The sequence below is a fragment of the Plectropomus leopardus genome, chromosome 15 (genome assembly GCF_008729295.1).
Source record: "Plectropomus leopardus isolate mb chromosome 15, YSFRI_Pleo_2.0, whole genome shotgun sequence".
Lineage (NCBI taxonomy): Eukaryota > Metazoa > Chordata > Actinopteri > Perciformes > Serranidae > Plectropomus > Plectropomus leopardus.
Window position 1 is genome coordinate 20152036 of NC_056477.1, and position 19452 is coordinate 20171487.

Sequence of the window (19452 nt, forward strand, 5' to 3'; positions counted from 1 at the left end):
ATCATGTCAATCGATGCTTGTGAACTGCATATGTGTGGTTCTTCAGTCGACTGTTTTCAATATGGTGGAAATGTTCTTATTTTACAGCTTAATGGCACGCTAACATATTTTTTTAAAGCATTTGAGGCAAAAAGTAGGCAATGCAGTAACAGTGAGTTTGACAGTCTGACCGCATGTGAACAGTGATTGACATGACTGAAGACAACTCAGCTCTGACTGGTTGTTTTGATTGTGCCGCTGTAGATTCTAGCGAGGAGGAGGGATGTGATTTTTTTCACAGATTATCTGTCTCATGCGCTTCATTCAGAATGTGACGTTATTTTCATACTGCAGCTTTAATAGACTACAATAAAAATAACAATAACAATCAAGAGATTAATTGATGATGGAAAAAGTCAGTTACGCCATTCGTACTGTTTTGAACTTTTTTTCCCGTTTTCTTACTCCTGTTACATCTCTGCCAAGGCTGCATGACACTAGGTGACTGACTACTCCTGTGTCTGTCTGTCTGATGGCGCCGAGGCCTCTGAGGGGTTCCAAACAACCCATCTGCCCAGGAATCTGCCAACCCGTCTGTCTGTCTATGTGTCTGTCTGGCTCTCCACAGGTATGTCTGTCTGTCCCTGCGTGATCCATGTTTCTTTTAGCCATGGAGGAGAGAGGAGGGCAGGAGCTGGCTGCAGCGTGAAGGTTGAAGCTATAGACAGAGAGAGACACCGCTCAGTGTTTAATGACCCACTATAACTATACCTATTCATCTCCCCCGGCAGAGCTGTGAAATGCCATGGAAATGGTCCTCTGCTGAAGATGTTGCATCATGCTAAATCAAAACCCCTCAGCCGGCACTGGTATGATTACATGAAACATGTTTCAACTGCTGCTTTTCATGGATAAAAATCATCCTTTGACGGCAAACGACACAAGGAATGATGCAATACAAATTGACCTGGGAGCGGTTTAACACGATGACGTCAGATAGCGCAGAAACAAAAAAGTGGCGGCCGCCGCAATGCTTCCATATAAACCAATCAGGCAGAAACTTCAAGCTTTCATACATCCCCGATCGATAAACGTCTATGTGACTCTCCTTTGTGTGTGTGAGGTGCTTTCTCTACCTGCTGTACACGCAAAAACACACACACACACACACTCACACACACACATACACACTCACTCATCTTTTGTTGCTGAGAGGATTGGAGGCAAGTTTAGCTGAGCAACAGCAGAGTCAGAGCAGAGGCACCCAGAGTTAATGAACCCTCACCAGTCAGCATGGCTGTCCATCTGCTTTCATAATCCCCGTAAACAGCAGGCCATAGGCACTGCCCAACCACACACACACACACACACACACACACACACACACACACACACACAGAGAGAGAGAGAGAGCATATCGCCATCCTAAATATCTACGTGAAGAATGAGGGCTGTACATGTGCTGAATGCGTGTGTGCAGGATTGGGTGCTGCAGCGGGAGGAAGGTGGGGGGCTGATGTGTCCATTATAATGCCTCTGTGCCTTCGCTCAGCTCACCAGCTAATCTGAACAGAGTGGCGGGAAGAGGTGAGTGCGAGGTCGACTGTTGAGCCCATCTGGTCAGCAGCAGGTAAGAGGCTTGAAACACACACCCGCTGACACACTTGATGCGCGTGTGAGCTCATACACTTAAATCTAACCTTAATTACATGCAGGTACATCTGCCACATTAGACCCGGCCTCGACTTCACACATGGCGCTCATTTAAAACGATTCCTAACTCTTCAGCGGCCCGACGCCTGGTGGCATTTTGTAGCGTACTTGGCGTACACCTGGCTCTGTGAATGAACCAGGAGGATAGACCAGGTTTCCTCCTGTGCAATCAGAGCGCCTGCCAGAGCGAGAGAGATGGGTGTGTGAGCGGTGTGCTGATTGAGACTGCAAGCGTGACCCCACTGTGACCCATGCAGAAAAGGGAGTAATACCTAAGTAATACGGCTGGCTTCCCATCAGCACGCGCCCATCGCACACACACACGGCAAACAGTCAAACGCAAGCCAAGAGGAGCCTGTCAGCCCTTGATTAAGACCTGCATCCAAGGCGAGAAGAGAATCTTTACTGTGTGTTTTGAGGCTCCCAGTCAAATCCTCTGGAGGAGAAGCAAGAATTAAGTCCTGGAGTTGAAGACGGGTGGAGGAATTAAAGAGTGGATGAGGGCAGATCTCATTCTTTCACTCCTCTCTTTGCTATGGTTGTGATCCAAGAGTGTCTGAGCAGAAGCGGGGATTATTGCCCCTACTGTGCGTGTCTGTATGTGTCTGCATATGTCTCGGAGATGAAGCTGGAGACCGCATGACAGACCTTTTCCTTTAGCATGATCTCTAAAGCTCAAATTGAGGAGAATTGTGCCCTTGTTGACCTCTGATTAAGTGGCCAATCACAGTTCCATTATTGACGGGGGCAATGAGCTTAAGGGACAAACATGGTGCTTTAACTCCATGACAGCCACTAAATTAAATAACACAGCAGCACTCTGCTGACACGCAGCCAATCACACAACCCCACCCACCCCCAATAACAAATACACTCATTAGGCATCATTCGCCTTGATTTAAAACCCAAGGGAGGAGGGAAAAAATTGTAAGTTGTTTGAAAGTCCTGCTGTTGCCTAGCTGCCTGCCATGCAGACAGAAGGAGGCAGGATCATTTCCGTTCCCTCTCGCAGCCGGAGATATGCGCACGTACGCTCAATACGCAGTCTCTCCCGGGAGGTCTGTGTGTCATTCCCCTACTTTAGACACACCAGCTGCTCTGTGTGTGCTCCGCAGCGTTAAGAGCCCCCTTCCCACCTCGCACAAGCCCCCGGTGGCACCCACATCCACTTACACATAGCCATGACAAAGCCCCCCGCCCCGACTCCCCTCCTTTACCTACCCACGACAACCCAAACACCCCCCACATTCATAAGTACCCTGAGGGCAGATGGGACCCTAATAAGCGTTACGTTTAGAGAAATGGGATTCTTCACAGTGCCTTCTAAAGAGCAATTCCCAAACTCCGCCAGAGAGCTAGTTGGGGGAAAAAAATGATGGAACGGGAGAGATAGAGATGACAGAGGTTGGCATATGTGAGACTATAAAGCTATAAATACACCTGATGAGACTATCAAGAGATTGAAGGAAGGGGAAATGGGGACAAGTGAAGGCAATTTATTAATGTGGATGTAGGGGAATGTAGCTTTGTGTGCCACATTTATAAAAAGGAAGTCAGAATAATGCTAACTGCCATCGTCCTCCCTAATGCAGCACATTTTCACACACCTTAAGATAAATTTCCCCCAGTTAGCCGAGCCCACACGACACAGTCAGGCACAAACAGACACAAACACAAGCATTAACAGACTGGCTGTGGTCTAAGCTCTGAGTGGACTTGGCTCAACTGCCTTTTGAAGACAAAAAAGCCTCCGCTAAGACGATGAGGGGGAATCTACACAGTCTGAAAAAACTCCCTTTTCAGACGAGGACACACGCAGAGCGCTGGACCACTGCACAGCCAATCAAGTGCTGACACTGCCTCTGATCTATAGACCTCAGCACAACCACTGCACTGTGTGTGTGTCTATGTTTGTGTATATGTGTCCGTCTGAGGGTAAGGGGGTTGTTCAGGATCTGGTGAGACCCCCCGTTGTGAATCCTGATCCTATTGGTCACGATGCCCAGAGTACTGCTGAGATCTTAAATGAAAATTCCTGCACTCACTCTCTCACTCCTCCCAAGTGACCCAGCAGGTCTTCAACCATTATACATATAAATGCTACCTCTTCATCAGAGGATGTGGCTCCATTTTGCATATGTGTGTGTCTGCGTGTGTGTTTTGGGTGTGTGTGTGTATTCGTGGGTGGGTGTTGCACTTTTGATGTCAGATGTCAGTGAGCATGTCTTAGCATATCAATCGCAATGAAAACCAGGAGATTTCTAATCTGAAACAAGCAGGTGTGATCTTCACCTGTGTGTGAGCGTTTATGCAACACTAACACACATACTTAAAGAAGCATGACCACACACATTCATGCTCCTGTTGAAGTTGTGAATGAGTGTGTGTGTTCTGCCACTGCCCCCCTTTACCCCACACAAAGGGGCAGCAAAAGCTCTGTGGAGTCTCCTATTCATCTGAAGCACAATAGAACCCCACAGAGGTTTTCTTCCCGTTTCCCTGTCTGCCCCACCCAGCTCCCCCCACAGGGCAGGACGGAGGGGCAGGGGGTACCCTGTCCTGCCGGCCCAGCAGCAACTCAGCCCCCATCTGCCACCGAAAGTCTCCCTCCTCCACCCCCGGCCCATGCATCCATCCATCCATCCATCCCCCTCTCTAAAAAGTTTTGACTCCTCTCATGGCTATTTAAAGACCTGTGCCAAAACCTTTGTGTTTTATTAAGCAAATCTCATTCTCGAAAGTCACTGACAGATTAAAATACTTTTTACTATCAAAATAAACAAGTTCAACCTTGGGATAAAAACCTCAGTCGAAAGCTGTTTTAAATTTCAAACGTCAATGCCTTTAAATATTTGGATTAAATTGAAACATTCCTGCATTTTATGACTGTTTTATATGAAAGCGCACAGGTAGGAGAGACCATCTGGTGAGAGATAAACTAGACATTTTTAACCAGAATCCAAGGAGGCATTACATGAAATTTTTAAAACCGCTTCACTTGATGATAATTTTGTACACTTTTTTTTAAATAACACACAGTTTGAATTATGTGGCAAGCTCAGCAGTATTGATTAAATCATTATTACCCCGGATTCTAAACACTCCGAGAAACATATTGTCTTTGCAGACGAAAAAAAAATGGCCCGTGCTTAAAACCATATTCATCTCAAGTCTGCCAATCTCAGCTCGAAACTTTCTTCTGCTGCCCATTCCTCTTTCCATTCTTTATAGTCAGCTCCTTCTTCCATTTACCTCGCTATTCTGCCTCCTACAGAGCCCGTGCTGTTTGCTGCAGATTTATGGTCCAGTCTAACATGCACAGTATTGGCAAAGCATTAAACATGTCTACTCTTAATACTGTGAGCTCTCTCCATCGATAAGAGCCTTAATAAAAACATCCCCCAAGTGGATTTGTGTGTCTCTTTTTCACTTTCCACCCTCCGTCTCCCTCCTCAGCGATCTCCTCTCTTAACCACTGTTTCTTCTGCTGCTTTGCTAGCTTTCACCTGGTCCTGCTGCACATCACTTGCCTTCCTCTCATTTTCTTCCACCTATTTCTCCCTGCACACATCACACACACCGTCTCATTCTCTGGCCTGTGCCAGAGGTTTAATGACGCTTGAATGCCACTGCTATGGAGTTTTCTTCTTCGCTCTTTTCTCATAAAGGATATTTAAAAGCCATGCCCTGAGATCAATCTATCTCAATGTGTCTCTCGCAGACTCATTTCTCTTCCATCTCCTTTCTGTTTTTTCCTCTTCACTTTTAGATGGATAGAATTACCCTGCGTAACCCCTCTCCTTGTTTGGTTCACACGCACCCTCTGCAGCAGCTCCCGGCTGCAATTGGCACGCTTGCTCGAACTGCCACTCTTTTATCCAGTCTATAAATGCCTATTGGTACCCTAAAATCCCTCACTACCCCCTGCAGCCATCCGGGTCAGTTACGCCAAAGAGAGCGGGGCAGCTGTTCCCCTCCTACTTCTTTCTCCTTTGCTGTCTCTGATGTCAAGAATTTGAGCATCATAAGCACATTTTAAATATTAACAAAGACCACTTTGCACGTATGAATAATACAGCAGAGAGGGCAGTGGCTGGCCAGCGATCCCATCCCCTGCCGCCTGACGGCCATAAAACTAATGCACTGCTCCGGGACAGAATGTGGCCTGGTCGGGTCTGCCAGCAGGACTTGCCTGAGGAACTAGTCTGGCCCGTGGCCTGGCCCAAAGAGAGCTGTCGGTCTGTTTATTTATCACAGAGCCCAACCACCTGTCCAAATCTCTGCAGATGCAACAGCCTGGCAGCACTTTTGTTATGACTACATGTTTCAGAGACACTTTAATCTAATCTGACATCTCAATCTGTTGAGCGTCTTTGAAGCCAAATCTACGTTGCTGTTTGTTTGAGGTTAGCTTTGTTGTCACATTCCTTTCTTTTCATACAGCTAGAATCTTAAGCTGTCAGAAAATTATAGAAATCTGCGGACCAAACTACAGAGCAGAAAGACAATTATTCCAGCAACCTTGTTATTAGCTCACATGTAATATTAAAGAGTCTCCATGCAGCCGCTGCATCCACTTTAAAATCTGACACATTGATTTTACTTTAAAAAATGACGACATGGATTTCCCTTGAAAATGTAAGTAAATAAACCTAGTAGTCTTAATTCAAGTTTAGTTTACATCTAACTGTTAAGTTTACTTTTTTACCCCACATTCTTCCCCCGGGGATCAATAAACTATTTCTAATTCGGATTCCTCAAAATTTAGTTATATTTACTTAATTTTCTGAAGTTGTAGCCACCGAAAAATTATTTATTAAATCAATCTTTCTAAGTTTTCGCAACTTCAGTAAACCAAGTATACTGTGCTATATATCTGTATTCTGCTGGCTCTTAAACAGAACCTGCAGATCTTCTGCCTTCATCATTGGCAAAAGTTAAGTCAAACTAACTTTGTTTACTGAAGTTTCTAACAATTGGAAAGAATAAGATAATTCCAATTGCTATTTTTAAGGTGCAAAACACTTCACAAAATTAAGAAAATGCAACTAGATTTTGAGTAAACCTTAAAAATTAGATATAAAGTAAACATAAATTGGGATATAAATAGTTATATTAACTTTCCTTTTTAAAGGCAGTGCGTTTCCAAGATTATTGCAAGTAGGATGAACTTGTCAGATTTTACAGTGCTGTTATTCTGGAGCGGGAGGATTCCCACACTTAACACAAATGAGACAGCACATCCAAGAGGAGTGTCACTATTCATCCAGCCTCTATGGGAGTGTCTGACATGCTACGCTGCCTAACTCTGAACACTCGACTGCCTCTCCACTACCATCGCTCTCCTCCTGGCTTGACCTCCCGGTCTGGACACTGGTCTCCTGCCTCGTCCTCCCCCCTCAGGGGCTTACTGGGAACCTGATCATCTTCATTTAATCCTAATGTGTCACAAACTGTGTGTAAACACACTTCCTTTATGCTTCTTTGCTAATTCTGATGAAGTCATTAATAATGACAGACACAGAGAGAGAGGCAGCGGACAGCAGGGTAGTTACTCCAGACAAGTGTTCCTGGCAGTCTGGGTAATTAATGTGTATGTCAACACAGAAAGAGGAGCACCATAGCAGAAATGTGAGCTCAGCACATCCACAATGCAGGCAGAGACCGAGACAGGAGGGATCTGAGGGGGAGGCGGCAGAGGAAAGGTATACACACACAATGGGAGAAGATAAATGCAATCTGTCTGTCCCATCATGCATTCCCTAAATATATCTCTGCCTTCCTCTCTCCCAGACAGAAACTTTACTGGGGCACACTGAGCCATTGTCCCCTGTTGTCCCCCTCCTCCCAGCCTCTGCTCCCCTAACAGGACCTCACCGCAATCCTCAACTGTTTATATCAACGTTTCTCATTTCTCATGCAAGGATTTCAGAACGGTCCACAATTTTAATAAACGTAAGCTGCTTTTCTGCTCCGCCTGTTCAGGGAATAATACACACACGAGGACCTTGGGAGGTACGGCTGTGGTGTGTGTGTGTGTGTGTGTGCGTGTGTGTGGAGGGGTTCTTATTGGCATACAAAGAAATGGCCACAGACCTGGACAGACAGTCAGTGTGTCCTCCAAAAGATTACTGCTGCCATTAAGTAAAAAATGACTTCCTCACCAGAGAGAGTTTATTTCTTGGAGTGGTCTTTTAGCAAAGCTTGTGTAGATTCTGCACTCATTGTTGTCCGCATTGTTCTTTTTTTTCCACTGTAAACCGAGCTTAATCCACAATCCACTAAACCCCTCAGATTTCTGCCTTGTATTTCAATCTTATCTGGTGAAGGGAGGGGAGGAAAAGTCCAGGCTTGCCTAGCACTAGGCCACAAATATCATTCATCTGAAGATGGTCACCTTAGTGTCCAGGTCCCATCAGCTCACCAACAGTGACCTGCCCCATGTGCACCATGTGATTTCATCTCCATGAGAGCTGCTGCAGTCTTTAAACTCTGAGCAGTGCACTGATAGAAGTCTGCTCTTCCCCTGATCAAAGCCTGCTCTGAAACATGTCTAATAAAATAATGATTGAAAAGGTATCAATGGTTTATGATCAACTGGTATTCAGTATTTCAGACACAATTTAAGCATAAAACAAGTGTCACTATATTTTGATCTGGCAGTGAGAAATAGATCAAGAATCTCTTCTATTGGAGCAATTCCAGTGCTCTGTCTCACTTTTCACAAGGCTTTTCTTTTTCTTTTTGGAGAGGCCAAGAAGGCATGGAGCAAAACCTTAATTACTCCCTGCGCACCGGGGGAGTTTGATTTTTCCGCTCCAAGTAGAAAAGAGAGCTCTGAGCTCGGGTCTACTGTAAAACTGAAGACTCTGCTGTGCGTAAAAAAAAAAAAGTGCTTGTCAGCAGGCGACCCCAGACCCCTGCACTGTTAGGGATGTAGAGTCCAAAGCATGTATTTTAAATTCCCATGGAGCAAAAGTTAAGGCGTGAAGGTAACTTTGTAGTTTGACACTTTTACTAGAAAAAAAGGAAACATTTGCTATTTGATTGACTTGATGTACTCAAAATAAATAAAAACAAGCTCTCAGTGTGAGCGCGCGCACATGCTTGTTTTGCCAATGTCACAACAAAACGATTACAAATAATAAAAACTTACCAGTGCCAGACACGACATATCTCCCGACCAGGAGGAGAAGAACCAAAGGACCGAGACCTTGCTCACGCTGCATCCGAACAGAGCGCATCTTTTCCGGTTACGCCGTTGCAAAACGTCCCGGGTTTTCCCGACACAGCGTAACCTGCGGAGCTTCTGGCACACCAATGTGGCTCTCGTCCAACAAAGTCTTTCCCCCTGAAGGATCTCTCAGGAAAAACAACAACGACTCCAGTAATTAATGTTGGGTGTCGTTGTTTTGGTAAATAGTTCACTCTCGACTGTTGACGCAAACAGACTGCAACGCTCAAAACACATCCATCACCGAGCAGCTTGTGAATGTCTGAGAGAGATTGAAAGGGTGCTATTTCCGCCCGTAATCAAAGTTTGAAGAGGTCCGTAGATATCACACCCTGTGAATATAGAGAAACAATTTGCCGCGGCTACTCCTGCTAGATTTCATTTCCAGCTGCACTTGTAGACAGCTTGACTGGGAGCCATGAGCGCAGAGGTGCCACAGAAGTCACCAAAAAGTTTGACGCATTGCCGCTCTGGATGGACACGTGAAATCAGACGATAGTCCGACTTCTAGCAAAAAAAAAAAAAAAGAGAAACTTGCCACCATAAAAAAATAAGCACCACGGGGGGAAGATGCTGCCGCGCTCACTGCAGACTGGACTCCGGAGTCTGTTCTGGTCTGGGGGCCCCTGGGTGTCTCGTCCCCGTCCGCAAGGTGTAAACAAGAACACGGGGGATGAACGCGGAGCACAATGCCAGCCTCCGGACTACCAGTCCCCGCCTGGCCAATCATATACCCTCCTCCTCCTCCTCTCAGAGTGAAGGCTGAACAAGTGAAGGTAAACTAGTGGCAAGCGAGGAGGAAATAGATGGGAGGGGAGAAAAAGAAAACCCGGACCCTAGAGCCCACAGCAGCGCGCCGGATTCAGCAGGCACAAAAGGGTCTCTGCAGAGAAGTCAGGCTGTGAGTTTCTTTCTATCCATCTATCTATCTATCTATCTATCTATCTATCTATCTATCCACATTCACATCTACTAACTCTAAATTCACCAACAGTCAATCCCCTTGCTGCATCTGCCTAATATGAATATAGTCTGTGGGCAGCTATCTCGAGTCTATAAAAGAAGTCCTCCAGTACCAGTCTTGCTTTTATGACAGCATATTACTTCCTGTCAATCCATCCCTCCCACATCCCTGGGTCATACTTTACACCCGGTGGCCACAAGAGAGCACCCTTTCATAAATGAGCCTTTCTCCAGTGAGAACGACACCTAACTGGATCTTCAACAGCACTCTTCATTAGAAAAGTCTATTGTTTTTTCTCCTGAATGACTGGATGGTGCTGATGACGACTGGACACCACAGGGAGCATGATGAAGAGGTGAGCATTTGCTTTGACGTTTCTTTAATGCTCGATGTTTTAAAGCAGTGGTAAGTTATTGAATTTAGCTTCCCATTTTAATTTACAAAGGTGGTGTTTTGTTTTTCTGTTGGTATTTTTTTTAGCCATATTTTTTCTGACATCACCATTTATAACAGCCCTCTTTGAGTAGTTGCAGTTTCACTTTCTTGATGTGCTGCATGCTATTTCCTCTTCTATTTTTATATAAAGAAATCACAGTTAATGATGCTGCTGGCTTTTAACAATTCACATTTCCCATGCACTGAAGATACCTGCACTACTACATTTTAGGACAGCAAATTGCTTTCATTAACTGGACATATGATGTACAAAAGACAGGTAATAACTGTAAATGAAAGGAAACATAAGAAGAGCAAATGCATTCATGCAATGTTTGATGAGGATGGAAATGATGTGAATGATGAGAATGAAACCCATTTCATCATGGGGGAGGGGAGGGACACAAATATGAAAAGGGTGGTTTAAGGGGGTCGTCAGCTTTTAAATTTTCTGCATGTTGAATTGTTATTTACCAATTAGTGCAGTTTCTGCATCAATTTGTGGTGTAAAAGTCTTTTTCATGTTCATGATTTTTTTTTTTATTAGGGGAGACAAATGCTTGTGCTAAATATTGAGGAGTACATGTCCTCTGTGTCTCCCCTACAAAATCCTGTGCCCCCGAAACCCCCCCAACACATTCTCACTCCCAACTCGTCAAATGCTGTCACTTGTCACTTCAAAATATAATGCACTAGGTACACCTGCTGAATCAGTTTTGTAAGTTCAGGGAAAGCGTGCTATTCTATGCATGTTATATGCATCATCTTTTTAAAACAAAAACTTCTGTTTTTACAAAATCTACAGTTTCTGTTCATTAAATGCAAACAGGCTTTTCAAAATAATACACAACATAGGTTAAAAATAGCCCTTAGTTTTCAGGTTTACTTTTTTAAGTTTAGGCAACCAAAGCATGTGGCTCGGTTAAGAGGAAACATCATGGTTTGGTTAAATTTAGTACAATTGTGACTAACTTCATGTAATGTTACATGTTTCATGTGACGTACGTTGCTAGCATCATATACCGTACATACAATCACACTACATTGATATTAGAATAATTTGATTGACTTTTGGTTTCTCACGGGACATGAACAGCGGGTTCCAGGCTGAAAGTCCAGGTTTTGTTTGACCCGTCCACCTCCTCTACCACCCTCCCTAAGCAGACTTTCTTGCTCTTTATACTACAGGAGCTGCCCCCCCCCCCCCCCAAACACCTATGGTCTTTACAGTTGTAACAAATGAGGGAATATTTTTTGGAAGATTAGCGTTCATATCTCAGGTAGAGATCCACAAAAATGATGCCAAGGAGAATTGAAGGTGCTTTGGAAACTTAATTTTCTTTCATTTTTAACCCATCTGTTTTATGATTAGTGTTCAAAAGTATAGAAACAGTCATTTATTTCTATGAAAATGTTACAGACTGTTGCTTCCAACATTACTCTCTATGGGTAGTATCACTCTCTGGCTCATACTGGGACTAAAAAGCATTCCTTCTGTTGCTGAGTCACACTGATGGTCAGTGAGGGGTAGGTTTATCCTTACATGACTCAGTCATAAAGTCCAGATTAACACTTTAGTGTAAAATGCTCAAGATTAAAGAGGATACTTCAGAGTAAAACAGAGCAAAGCCCAGAGTTTTAGGCATGGGGTGAGGCTGACAGAGAGCCAGTATGTATGCACGCATGCTGCTGAGCCTAAAGCGAGGCCCTTCTCTAAGATGTGACAGTATCTGGCAACAGAACAGCATTGCTGTACTTTGCTCAAATCCAACTTCAAAGGTTATAATTCGTGCGGACAAGTGATGACTCCCAGTGCCTCTCTTCCTCCGACGACAATTATGCTGTTTCCTGGAGCACAGAATACACTCAGGATTATTTATTTATTCTCTAAGTCTTTATTGTGACTGGTGAGAGAGGGAGAGTGAGAGAGGTAGCGAGAGAGTGACGAAGACGGGGACGGTGAGAGCGAGAGAGGTTATGCGTGAAATGGAGTTCGCAGGTTGTGTTTGAGACAGATTTGCCTCGTGGAGCTGCAAATGCATTTTGTGTTTACATGTCTGTGCATGCCGTAGTCTCTGATTGTGTTTCTGTGCCGCTTTTACTGCTCGGTTCTTTCACATAATAGCCCTGTGCTCTGCATTATGAGTATATTGAGTGTATACTTATGAGACATTATCCACCATCTTTGTCAAATCGCCTCACTTAGCTGCGATTCTTATGGAGCACTTTAAGGTGAAGAGCTTGTTCAACTGTTTTTTTATGTGACTGACTTTGGTGACACATCTCCCACCTTGATGAGGTCATGCAGGATGTTAACAGTTTACAAGCTCTCTTCCTGCCTCCAACACATACACCCAATTATTAACTGGGATGATGACAACATTGAACTTGCCTTTAGTTATTACTTTGTCCTGCCCTTTTCTAAGACTAATTGAAGATATAAGTCAAGGGCAACCACTGGTAAAACTGGAGAGGAAAGCTGTGGGAAAGACGAGTCATAATCGAGTAGGATGGAACTCATATGCGGCGCGCCATACAGAGGCAGAGACAATGAGAAAGCTAGGGCTATTATTAAGGCATAATAGGTTATCCGCCAAGGACTGTTTAGCACCGCTGACTCTCCGTTGCTTTGTGTTGCAGGCTTGACATAAAAAAGGATCAAACTTCCTATCTCTGTAAAACAGAGGGGGTCTAAAAATAGGAGACATGCTCTAGAAGTTGCTGTGGAGATAATTGAATATTATTTTCAGGAATGATTAAGTTGACCTATCCAGTAGACTAATTATTTCTTGCAGGCCAGAGGAGAACTTGTTTAATAGATTTTGGTAGCAGTGAATAAAGCAAAATAAAGCAGCCAATCTGCAGCCTTTCTGCTGACCAAGAAAACTTCATCTGTGGAGAAATGAATAATATCCATCATTGTAATTTGGCTTTTGGGGGGAGATCACTGAGTTAACATGCAGTGTTTGAGAGTGGTGTCCTCTGACATTTTCTGTGAATGGGTTTAAAGTTTCAGGTCATCCAATCCAACACTTTCTATGACGACCATCTCTGTAATGCATTAAACATACTTATAAGTATACTTATAAGTGCATTTCCATGCATGATAATACTTCACTAATTTTACATTTTTATTTTAGATTTGGGACTTTTACTTTTAATTACTTCTACTTTAATGTGTTGTATCCTCACACAGTGGTATTTTTATTTATTTATTGCTTACTTAAGTAAAGGATGTGAATACTTATTCCACCACTGCTCTGGATGATCCAAATACCGATTAGAAAGAATGATTACATCCTTCAAACACTACTGTAAAAACTGACCTGTCCAATAATTAGTAAAGTATGATGACACGTGACCGTATGCAGATGGATTGGTTCTGCTGATAGTTGTTAGTAGCGTGCTTCCATTACAGATTTGCGAAAAACTTTAGTGATATTTCTGAAATGTCGATAAAACACAATTGCGAGATGACTGCTTGTGATCTTACGCAACTTCTCTCGCGATGTTATGCGACCTCCCCTCTCACAGTGACATTCAAAGAGGCATGGTGATGGATGTTCAGAACATAGCAGGTTTGTTTCTATTGCAGCCACCACCAAGGCGACATAGGTGTGTTATGCCAGCGATGATGGTAAGGCAAGCCTCTGAGGGATTTGTGGGAGGTGATAGTCCACGATTTCACAGAGGAATTATGGATTCAAAGCTTCTGGATGATCGGCTCAACTTTTTGAGAGTTATGTGATGCAGTAACACTTCTTGTACCACCTGCTGCATTATGGCCGAGGGAGCCACTTCCTACCGACAAGTGCACAGCCATTGCATCATGTGACCTGTAAAAGCGAAAAACCTGTTTCCATTGCAGTTTTGTGAAATATGGCTTTTTTCAATCCCCTAAAATACCACCTCATGCAAACATGTCTCTGCCTGTTGTGTGTGTGTGTGTGTGTGTGTGTGAGAGAGAGAGAGACAGAATGTATGTATGTGTGTCCCTGTCAGTGTGCATTGACTTCACCTGTCCTCCACTGTTGTAATCCCTGGGTACACCTGGGCCTTAGGGCTTCGGGGCTTTTAGCAGATTGCATGTGTCAGACTTAGGACAATTACACTGATTGTTGCCCTAGAAACTCTGCTCTCCCTCTGCTTCGGGGGTAAAAAAGTTAATACAATTAAAGGTGACAGAACAATGTGGAAAATGAGAAAATCTGTCCGCAAGCTGCTGTTAATATGCATTTAACTCTTCCACACTGTACAGAAACAGTAACTTGACAAACAAATTTGAATCATCCTCATATACAGAAAGGTCACTTCTATTACTGCCCGAATGAATTTCAAACTTTTTAGCACAAGTTTATTTAAACTTAGGAGAGCTGATTTAAATCTAGACCTGTTCTCTCATCCTCATAAGGGACCATAAAGGCGTAATTCATCAGCCACAAACATCATACCGCAGTCGATATGATTGCTCTGTTGGATTTACCTTCATATCCAAATTGTATTTGTTGATATTCAGGAAAGATAGGAAGCTTAATGCTCATCTTATTCTCTAATGGCCACGATCAGATTGAGCTCTCCTCTCAGCCGTACACAGACATCATTAGTAAACAGCAGACCGAGGAGCAACATGATGGTCGTTTGCACTGAATACTTGGGCAAGAGTGAAGAAAGAGAGACTAGTCCCCGAGGAGATTACAACTGTTTCATATCTCCACTCTGTTAAGATAAGGGCTATAACTGTAATGTGCACAGCTGAGGTATCCTACAGTAGAAAGTGAGCGATGCACGCTAAGAAGCATGAATCATTAAGACGTGAGACGCAGCTGTACTCTGATCCTTTACGTGAGTAAAAGTTTCAATACCACATTGTAAAAATATTCCATTACAAGTAAAAGACATTCATATAACGTCCTCCCTAAGTAAAAGTACAGATGTCTTATGGGCTGAATGTACTTAAAGGTATTATGTTACAATGTTAGATTGTTAAAACTGATGCAACAATGTGTAATACTGTTGCAGAGGGTCAAGGTGGAGCCACAGTTAATTTCTTACTACACAGATACTGGATCTAGATTAATCCAAAGGTTATCGCTAGAGGTCGTGAGATGATTAGTTCTGCCGCACTAATTTTGAACCCTTATTTTAGATTTTTCTCTAGTGTTTGCTTTTTGGGTGAAACACTGGAGAGTTGTAGCTCTTTGGGCCTCACATGGAAATTTCAGCCTGTGCTCAACCAAAAAACACGGCCATATAGAGTGCCCCAGGGATGACGATTTTCTGCAGGCCGACGCAGAAGTTAGCATTGCCCTGGCTCCCTCGTAAAAAAGTCTATGGGATGTTTCCATCTGATTTTGGATCATTACAGAAAATGAGCTCTGTGGTAAACAAACATTTGTGATACATGTTTTGATCAGCAAGATAATCTCTCAGCAAGAGAATGAAAATCACTTTCAGGATTTCTGAAACCTTAATGCAATTGCCAGAAGTAAAAAGTTAACATAGGGCTATAAACAGGCTATACCAAGGCTGCATGAATTAACGTCATCCCCACAAAGAGGCTGTAAAGCTGTGTTTGTATGGTTGTATGTGTAGCATAAATGTGCCATATGTATGTGACATATGGGACGTCTGTCATGTGACATATATCACATTACATTAGTAACTATAGTATGTATTTAAAGTCATATCATTTTGTTTTGTTGTTGAAGAGCATATTTTATATCCAGCCTTAGATACTCATATAGAGACAGACGGAGCCTTCTGTTCATACTCTGTGATCATTTTGTCTGTATATTTGTGCATATTTTCAGAAAGCTTGGAGATATGGATGAAAAAAAAACACTATTACCAGAGAATGTGGGGATGGTGTGGTGTGGTTCAAGCAAGAAACAAACAATGCACATTCTTACAACCTCCTCCACTGTCGCCTTGTTTGTTGTTGCGTAAAACTTTTGACTCTGCTGGTGCTCTCTAGTGCCCTCTAGTGCCCTCTAGTGCCTGTATCTATGTTTTTGCAAAGAACGCATGGAGGTACGAAGTTGTTTGAAACATCTGAAATAGAGATCTATTTTTGTACGTACAGTGAGTATAACTGAGCCTTAAAGATTTATGGCATAAATGCGACACCTCATAACACTAAGGATGCGTTTAAAACTGCAACCGTTAGGAAATAATACATGTTGTTTTGGAGGTCAGTGAAAATCGATCTGTCAGATATGAGAGTATGTTGGGTAATTTAAACAGAACTGCTAACTTGGACATTTGAAATGTAACCATAAACTAGACATTGCTTTTTAACTGCAACCAGCAGCTCTTTACCTTGCTCTGTCAGTTGATCAGTCGGTAGGTCTACAAAAATTTCTCCACCCTTAGGTGGTGAGTTTTCATTGTAGGAGGGTGACATTTAATATGAAGGTCAAGTGTGTGTGTGTGTGTGTGTGTGTGTGCGCAGGTTTGTGATTGTAGTCACGGTAATTACCTAATGGGCAGCGGGAGTGGCCTGTTGGTAAAAGACACTTAACTTCCAAATGCATGCTGACTTTTGCCAAGGAGGTCAAGTGTTTGTGAGCTTGTGTGTGTGTTTTTGTGAATGCATCAACTCTTAAATACATGCACATACATGGTCGTAGTTAATGTCATTTTTTAAGATCATCAGATGTTTTATTACAAACTTTAATTTGAAATCTAACTATTGACCACAGCTGTAAATAAATGTAGTGTAGCGAAAAGTACAATATTTCACTCTGAAAATGTAGTGGAGTAAACATACTTCAAAACTTTACTTCAGAACAGTACTGAGTTACAACCCCACACTGATCTTGCCAGGTAGAGGTGAAAACCTTTTTCTAACTGTCTTATGGAGACATGCAAAAGGAAAAAAAAAAAGTGTTTGAAATAACGCGAGTATTTATAGTGTGAGTAGTTAGAACCAGAGAAGCGAGGGAAGGATACATGTAAGTGTTGTGTGGTGGTGAGACTCGGCGCTGCACCGAGGAGTGGGTGTGAACACTAATTAAACATAACATCTGTTGGAAGAAGAGACACTGGCAGCTATGAAGCTGACAATCAAATCAGCTATTAGAAACCACAATGTTACTGTCATTTTATATCAAACAGAATACATTTAGTTGATTGATCGGAGGGGAAAAAACACATCCTGCGCGCTGAATCTCGCCTCCAGTAAGCTTCACACGTGGGAGTTTCCTGCCCACTGTGGGCCTTTGTCAGGTAATGTCTCAGTTTATTAGCCCTGATATGAACTATAAACCCAAATTTTGTTTATGATGAGGGGCGTCAGGGCATTGTTGAGTGATGATATTTCATGAGGGAAGCATTATGTACACTTCATAATATTGGCTGCTCAGCACATTCACTATGCTAGTCCAGACTTGTTCTTTATGGTTGCACCGGGCTTTAGGACACTGTAAGTCAGGGTTTCATCTGTGAGAGCAACATTATGGCTTCATGTCTGTATTTGTGTGCCTGTGTGTACGTATGTGTGTTAACGTGTCTAGATTAATGACCACTGTCTTAAGAAATGCCACTGACTAGCATTTTACACAAACAACTTCCAGTTTTGTGACGATATAGGGAAACGCCTCGGGGTGGAAACATGACTTTTGCTGTCCTCTGTTACTCCCTCCATCCCTCCCTCTCTTCATCATCCATTGCTCCCATTCACCTGTGCCACCTCGCTAATGATTGCTCAGCGGCTGTGAGTCTACCATGCATCATTTACCAGGAGCTCCGCAGAGGCAGCGGAAGAGGGAGACGAGAGAAAGGGGAGCAAAAAGAAAGAAATTCTCTATTCATGCAGGTGGGGATGCTGAAAGGGAGCAACAGTGATATCCAGGAGGAGAGAATGAGAATAAGGAGAGGAGCTGACAGAGGTGCAGACACTCAGAGACAAGCATGTGCTGCAAAGGCAGTGTAAAGGGAGAAGGTGAGAATAGGCTGGAGGGGACCAGGAGGCCCATTTTATTAATCACAGCCTTGATCTGGTGGGAAACACTGACAGCTCTGGATGGAAATAATACTCAAGTGTTGCCACGACTACACTTGTGCCTGCCTTCGAGAACGGGTGGAAGCAAAAACAAAATAAGCATACTGGCGTGATGTGTGTGATATTTGTGATTAACATAGTTGCACAAACAGATTATTGTTACCGAGATGAAGCAGAATATGTTACATAAGAGCTGCGTCATTTTAAGAGGTGTGAGATTTGCAAAGAAATACGGTTTGATTTAATATGTTACACTAGTGTCACAATTTGATGCATTTTCAATATAGCCTAACAGTACGTTTCTCATTTCAATAACAATCCACATTCATAAAGCTATCTTGGTGAATTTGAAAGAGACAATGGAGTTTTGCCTGACACGCTTGAGTGGTTTCTTAGCAGCCATACAAAACAAAACAAAAGCAGTGCTTCACACTTTCGAAGAAAACTGCAAGACGTGGTGGGAAAAAAACAGGATATATTGCCTGGGCTCAAATATCACAGCAAAGAATTGTTAATTGTTTTCTACCAAAATGCCTGATGAATTGCTTTGCCAAGCCTGGACAAGACTTAGTGGCATCCCATGATGCAACATACCACAGCAGGGTGGCATCATGGCATACAGCACATTCAGTCAACATGATTTCATATTCCAATTTACCTCTGCAGGCTTAAAGAGAGAGAAAAGCCAACAGAGCCGAGTGACAGTTTTTCCACATTCCTCACGCAAGCTGAATGGACACTATTATTAGGTGTCTGACTAGACGGCCCAATCAAGTTGATAATAATAGGCTGGGTTTCTGCAGACAAGGGATGGATAACACAGGAGCTGACCCCGCAGCACAGCCAGCCGGCGGTCATCTTATTAGCCTATAAAAAGCTCAGGTGTGGGCGCGCTTTGTTTGCCCGGTCTTGGTCTCCCATCGTACCAATATCACCTCGTTTCTGGAGGTGGAAGCAGACACTGGCAGGGAGGGGGAGAGAGAGGTAAAGTGAGGGGGAGGAAAATTGGTTAGAGGGGAAATAATAACACATTTGCAGAACTAAACGACTGTGTGTAACATCTCTGATGAATATGATTACACTCGAAAATGATTCTATGTGTTTATTATAAAATTAAATATAGAT

General features: G+C 43.2%; 1 protein-coding gene across 1 annotated transcript in view; it reads right to left on the minus strand.

Moving 5' to 3' along the window:
* The window catches only part of unc5b (unc-5 netrin receptor B), a 57839-nt gene extending 48903 nt beyond the window's left edge, over window positions 1–8936 (minus strand). The window contains exon 1 of the mRNA XM_042502610.1: window positions 8849–8936. Within this exon, the coding sequence (XP_042358544.1) occupies window positions 8849–8936 (88 nt within the window). The remainder of the gene's footprint in view (window positions 1–8848) is intronic.
* Window positions 8937–19452: the final 10516 nt, after the last annotated feature.